We start from the raw sequence: 6,627 nt of genomic DNA, 5'->3' as shown, positions 1-6,627 counted from the left end.
ACCACTTTGACCAAACTTTAAGGATTTGCCATGAAAGCACCTTGAGCAAACTCAATGTCAATGTTTAATGGATAATTCCTCTGAAATTCTTTTGGAACATTAAAGGTGCAATTTAAATAAGCATTGTTATTCTTCTTAAATCTACATTTATGATTTTAAAAACTGCTTGTTTAAACTCAACCTGAAATTACACACTTGCACTAGTGGAGCTGTGTGGTATCATGTGTTGTTGTCCCCAGCTCTTCACACTGAGTTGTATTAATAAAAGTCGAAGACTGAAGTTGCCATTTGAATGGCAGCATACCATATATACTCGTGTAATAGTCAAGTTTTTTTGATGAATTTTTCGGGTCAAATTTGGGGATGGGATTGATCTTGACACAGGTCATACTTTTGACCAGGGTAAGTTCAAAGCAGTGGGAGCTCGGATGGCTGGGACCAAGTGGTACATCTGCACTCAGGGCATCAGGAGCTTGGATGGGCTGTTAGCCGGTACCAAGAAGAGAGTCTGTGGCTAGGGCGACAGGAGCTCTGGTGGGCAGGCAACTGAGGCAGTGGTCTGAAGTCGGGAACCAGGGCGAGGATCCAAGGTCAGGGCGTCAGGAGCTCTGGGTGGCCGGGGTGCGAATCTTCGGTCGGAGCTATGGGAGCTCTAGTGGGTGAACGGCCAAGTCATGGTTCTGATCAGGGTGTCAGGTGCTCGGATGGGCAAGTGGTCGACTTCTACGTAGGTCATATGGAAAATGTGTGATTTTTGGGGTGGGCCAAAAAAAATGGGGGTTCGACTATTACATGAGTGTAGTGTATATGGTAATTGGTAATACAGTCATTTCTGACTCAGAAGTTCCAAGTCCAAGTTCCACAACAGAAACTGGAACACCAAATCCAGGGTAATGGTTCTGTGTGTTTCTTTGTCAGAAAATCAGATTTGCATTCATTGTGTTAGCTATTCTTCAGAAAATGAAGAAGCCCATGCACAAATGTTGCAAACTTGAACAACATTTGGACTTGGGCTGATCAGTGGCAACTAACATTTGAGCAACAAGAGCCAGGCGGTGTAACAATCCTAGCCTTGACGTCTACTATATTAATGGCAATCATCACCATGGTGGCATTGTGCAGATTATTAACAAGAACCTTCACTGAGTCACCCACATGGGCAGATCATAGGCTGAGTACAGTACAACTCTGATTATCCAAAATCAGATTTCCTGAAACAAATCAGAAATCCTCATTTATCTGAAGTTTTTATTGGAGCCAAATTGACTGGGGACCTCAGGCTCCTGGGCAGGAGTGTGAACCTCAGACTCTCGGCACAAGTGGGGCCTTGGTGGAGAGTGTCGATGATCAGTGGTGGCCTGCAGTTTTTTTTGTGAAAGTTAAACATTATTTTAATGCTTAAAAAGCCTTCCTTTGTCGTTTGTTGTTGTTTAAACACTGTTACAAGTGATTTGCTGTTGCTACTGGGCTGTTTTTTAAAAAAAAAATGAACACTTCTCCAAAAAAAGTGTTTATACGAAAAAGGCCCGGACCTGACCCTTTTGGATAATTGGAGTTGTTTTGTATTTGCTGGTGACTGCCTTCGATTGAATAAGACCAAGTCCAGGATCTGATGGAAAGACGTTTTGCTTGATAGATGCAGCTCCAAAAAAAGTTTAATAAAATTAACATCACCAAGTGCAAAGAAGCTTGCATATATTCATTGCATAAACATTTTATCCGTTCACCATTGAAGTATGTATCATCATCTAAGTACTCTATTGAAACTCACCAAATCACCCACCACAGCACTTCCCAAATCCATGACCTCTACCATCTCAAAGGGCAATGACATCAGCATCCGCAAGTTCCTAATGAGTAACATTATAAGAGCACTGTTACCTCACTGCATTGACACATTTTTGATCCTTTTAAGATGCTACAGAAAGGAAACTTACTGGAGAATGAGGGTGAAATACTGGCCAGTACTGTGTAGCGAAGTCACCAAATTGTCTTATATACTGGATTCTTTTATTCCCAAATTTTAACATTTTATATAAACAACCTCACGAATAGCCTACCTATTTCAGTGCTGGTAGTGCTGCTCTTGTAAGAAGCAAATGGTCTGACAAACAAACTGATGTATTACTAGAAACAAGTGCTTTATGATAGCACTGTTAACATTATCCATTACTTTGATGATTGAGAAATTACCAGATGGGACTTGTTCTGCACTTTGTGGATTGGGTACCCCGAGATCTGATTGTTGTAACACCCCTTTACAAAAGTCATGGTTAATTCGGAAGCACATCTTCAGCATTATAAAGGAAATCTTGGTGGGCCTGTGAAAATCAGCCCATGTCGTAATAAAACAAACAGAACTAATTATTCAACCTTGATAATGCTAGCGGGAGAAGGGGTACAAAGAAAGCGTTTAGAAATTCGTTCTCTACACTGAGCCCCAACTCAAAGCATTACAAAGTATTCATCCCATATTTATACACTTTTGGGCAGAGTTCTAAGTGAGACCCTACAAGTTTCACACAAGCTGGCATTCTCTGTATTTACAAAAAAGTGTTTCCTCGTGTTTGCAGATGGTTGAGAAATGTCAGGGTGTCCTTATTCTTGGTGTATTTACATTGCTCCGCTATTTGTGGTGTTAGTTACAATCTCATTACAGCTCAGGGGTGGTCATATTAGAAGACAATTACATTCCCATTTTACAGGCAACTACTTGGTTAAGCATATTTGTTAAACTTATTCTTTCACAGGCCCATGACCCTTGCTGCATCTGATGTGTTCTTCAGTTTTTGTTTTGCCAAGTGTCTTGAGCTGGTTTGACTGAAGATAAACTTTGGCGATAGTGGAGACTGGAGGAGGCTTGATTGTGTCACTTCTAGCTGAAGGTGTTTGTGAAGGCTTTAGCTTTTTACAAAATCTATCAGAATTTATTGTCACAAACAAGTCATGAAATTTGGTGTTTTGTGGCAGCATCATAGAGCAAATATACATATTATAACCATCTTACAACATTACTATTTTTAAAAAAATAATAGTGCACGAAATTTAAGCAGTGCCTTTGGTTCATTGATTATTCATGAATCTGATGGCAGTGGGGAAGAAGTTGTCCTTGTGCCATTGAGTGCTCGTCTTTAGGCACCTGTACCTTTTTCCCAATGGTAGCAGAATAAAGAGGGCATTGCCTAGATGGTGGGGGTCTTTGAGGATAGAGGCTGCTTTGTTTTTTAAAAAGACCCTGCCTCTTGTAGATGTCCTCGATGGCCTGTGATGTCACAGGCCAAGTTAACAACCCTCTGGAGTTTATTCTTGTCCTGAGAGACCAAACCAGGCAGTGATGCAACCAACCAGAAAGCTCTTCACAATACACCTGTAAAGGTTTAGGAGAGTCTAGGGTGACATAACAGACTCATCATTCACGGAGCTTCCTCAAATTAACTGTTTAGTCATCCACTATCATTTATGATTGGATGAAGCAGTAGTAAAGAGCTCTGATCTAATTCATCAGTTGCTTATCTCTGACTGTTGAAGGCTGTTCTGTTGTTTAGCTTTCATGTAGAGTTTGATCATTTAAAAAAAATAATACAGGAGGGCAACAGGCCTGTTGGTCTGTTTCTGGACCTAATATGATACCCAAGTTAAAATCTCTGCTGCTTGCATATGATACTGATTCCCTGTCTCCTCTTGTGTCCCTATGTATTCATATATCGTGTTTCTTCATGAACAATTTATTTGCAAGTTTATGCTGTTATCGTTGAGATATTTTGAAATATTTTAAAATACTGCAGTAGGAACTTGGCCACACTTTCACTCCTGGACTAGTCTCTCTCGTTGACTCATTTTTCTTACCAGAGGATTTATCTGAGTTCTTGTCCCCCTATTTATTGCATCAAAAAGAATGCCTAGATGGTGCTGCGAGGAGGGATTATTTGATCCTGGGGAGATGAATGAGAGCCAAAATTGATTAAGTAGTGGGTTTTCCTCATCTCCCCAGGAAAATCCTTAAGGCACAGGGATCTGTAACCTTTTGTGGCTCCTGAGTGCAGGTAGCCATTGACTTCACTCGTGCGCATAAACAGTCCCCAAAATAACCTGAGCCTTTTAATGAATAGAACACATTTCCACTCCCTCAATGTGCTGATCTTTGGAAATCACATGAAACATTTTCTTGTGGTGAATATCATTAATTCAGGAAGCACATGTTTTCTTTCTTCATTTAATTTATTTTTGGCTAACTCTGAAGAGCAGTCCATCAATAATAAAGCTTTTGCTTTAATTTGTACAGCAGCATTGCTGTATGTTGCATTGTAACTACTGTTATTCTGTACATTTTTATCATTCGTGGTATTCTCTTCTAATTTCAGGTGAAAAAGGAGTAGGAAAGAGTACTCAGAAGCCTTTACATTATAAAGGTTGTCTATTTCACAGAGTTGTGAAGGATTTCATGATTCAAGGAGGTGACTTCAGTGAAGGTTTGAAATCATAAACTTCATTTTTGTAGTGTACATTTCAAAATTTGATGTACTTCCCTCAAAAGCCTCCACCTTTGTATCTTTTTTCATTTTCCAGTCTAATTGATGTACAATGAATAGGCAGTGGGATGAGGAGGCATGTGTGGAGTTGTCACTTGTGTGTTATACATTCCCTGTAAATATATTAAAGTCTGATTATTTTTATTGTCGGTATTGCTAATGTAAATATGGGCAACTAAGGGATAAATTGATATTAATAAGTCATAATCTCTAAATGTGCATCTTTCCACTTGAACCAAGAAGTCAAGATCTAATTTATCTGGATTTATTCTTTCTTAAATATATAGCGAAGTAGGTTGCCTCTTAGCACATAAATCCATTCTCAGTTGGATAAATAGGGATGAAATTGACCATAATGTAAAAAATTCATCTTTGCCTCTTACTGAATAATGGAATAAGCAGTGGATCTGTTTTCAAATTTGGTGGTTTTGTACAGTCTAAACCTGAAGAACCTGGATATTGTCTTTCAGCCAGCATTCTCAGAATGTGGAAAGTGCAAAAATATGGATATAAACCAATTTTTGGTTAACCCGGTGGATAAACCATTTTGGTTGAATGCAGGGATCTAGGGTATAAATGGATACTTCAGTTTTCATTTCAGTCTTTTTCCTTTTCTGAAAAAAAATTGTGACTGAAATGTTTTACAGTGTGCCTTGCTCAATGCTGAAATGCATATTTATAAGGAATATATTTTTATTAAATTGAACTGTAGTTCTCTTGGGAGAAATAACAAAATTGACGTGTGTGTTTTCTTGCTGTGAAATCATACCCTGCTAACAGCATATTTTTCATAATATTGGAATATATTTTTTTACTTTTCTATGTTAACAGTGATTTTACTAAATTCAATGAAAACTCTGCTTTCAGGAAATGGCAGAGGAGGTGAATCTATCTACGGAGGGTTTTTTGAAGGTAATTTTGCTGTAATGCAGGTTGTTGCTTGCATTTATTTCAGAGGAACTAAGAAATTGAACATTTCAATATTGATGAAATGGAAAGATATGATATGATGGCATGTTTAACCGGAAAAAATTAATGCTCTGCCAATGTAATGGGTTTGAATTTTTTAATTTATGGGGTCCTTTTTTCAACTATTTTCATAATTTATAAGATTATTCAGTTATTGTTTTGTGATTTTTAGTCTTCTCTATATGGTAGTAAATTCCATTCAACTACCAATAACTTCAGAAGGGAAGAGGGTAGATTTTATAGAATAGTAATTTATTTTGTCTTTTTCAATTAGCCATTTTATATTTGTTTAAGTGAATAATATACTTTTTTGTCTTTCTTTGTTTTTTAAAGTACTTTGTTTATATGTTTTTTCTGCATATAATTACTACACCTGTATATTCCTTTTTTACATGCTTTCTCTAATGGCAATTACTTGTTTAATATTATTAAAAACAATAAAAATATTGAAAAAGAAAATAAATTGAACATTTTCCATATCTTGCATTCGCTTCTTCACATAGCCTCTCCACAAGATTCATCAGTTGTTTCCCTGTGCCAACTTGCTTGGAAAAAAAAAGTTTTTCATTTACATTATTGCTAACAAAATCTGGTATTTTGTTAATTATTTTGGGTGTCAACATTTCACAAAAAAATTGCATTCATATTTCTATTACCATTTTCAGTTAGGCAAAGTAAACTATAATAAAGATAGTAGCATTACTTACAAGAATGGTGACAATCAGATGATTTTCATATTTTCTGACAACATAGAAGGTGGAATTTCAGACAATTGGGTTAATGTCAATTCCAGAGCAAACTCATTCTTCCACTTATTTCCCAGTAATTAATTGTCATGTGTGTCCATTAATGCCCGATTCTACCACCTAAAACTAAGGTTGGATTGTTGCAACCCTGTGTTATTGCGATTTTAATAGATGATATGCAGAAGAATATAACAGACACACTGCTCTGGATTTTGCACTTGTAGTTAGTGCAAAACTTTAGTCCTTCACCATCCAAGGGAATATTCATGATCGGTTAAAGAAGAATCAGATGCTTCCATCTGTGATTCTCTCCTGTTTGAAGGTGCTGATTTTTTTCAGATCCTCCTCTGTAATCTTGAGAAATCAGTGAAATTATGAGAGCT

The 6,627-nt window shown here is 37.3% G+C and overlaps 1 protein-coding gene across 4 annotated transcripts in view; it reads left to right on the top strand.

Moving 5' to 3' along the window:
* The window catches only part of LOC138762160 (peptidyl-prolyl cis-trans isomerase G-like), a 70,473-nt gene that overhangs the window by 38,289 nt on the left and 25,557 nt on the right, over positions 1-6,627 (top strand). For all 4 annotated transcript variants that reach the window (XM_069935689.1, XM_069935688.1, XM_069935690.1 and 1 more), the window contains 2 exons: positions 4,362-4,469; positions 5,397-5,441. In XM_069935689.1, the coding sequence (XP_069791790.1) occupies positions 4,362-4,469; positions 5,397-5,441 (153 nt within the window). The remainder of the gene's footprint in view (positions 1-4,361; positions 4,470-5,396; positions 5,442-6,627) is intronic.

The sequence above is a fragment of the Narcine bancroftii genome, chromosome 4, assembly GCF_036971445.1.
Source record: "Narcine bancroftii isolate sNarBan1 chromosome 4, sNarBan1.hap1, whole genome shotgun sequence".
Classification (NCBI taxonomy): Eukaryota; Metazoa; Chordata; class Chondrichthyes; order Torpediniformes; family Narcinidae; genus Narcine; species Narcine bancroftii.
This window is presented reverse-complemented; position numbering and strand designations above follow the sequence as displayed.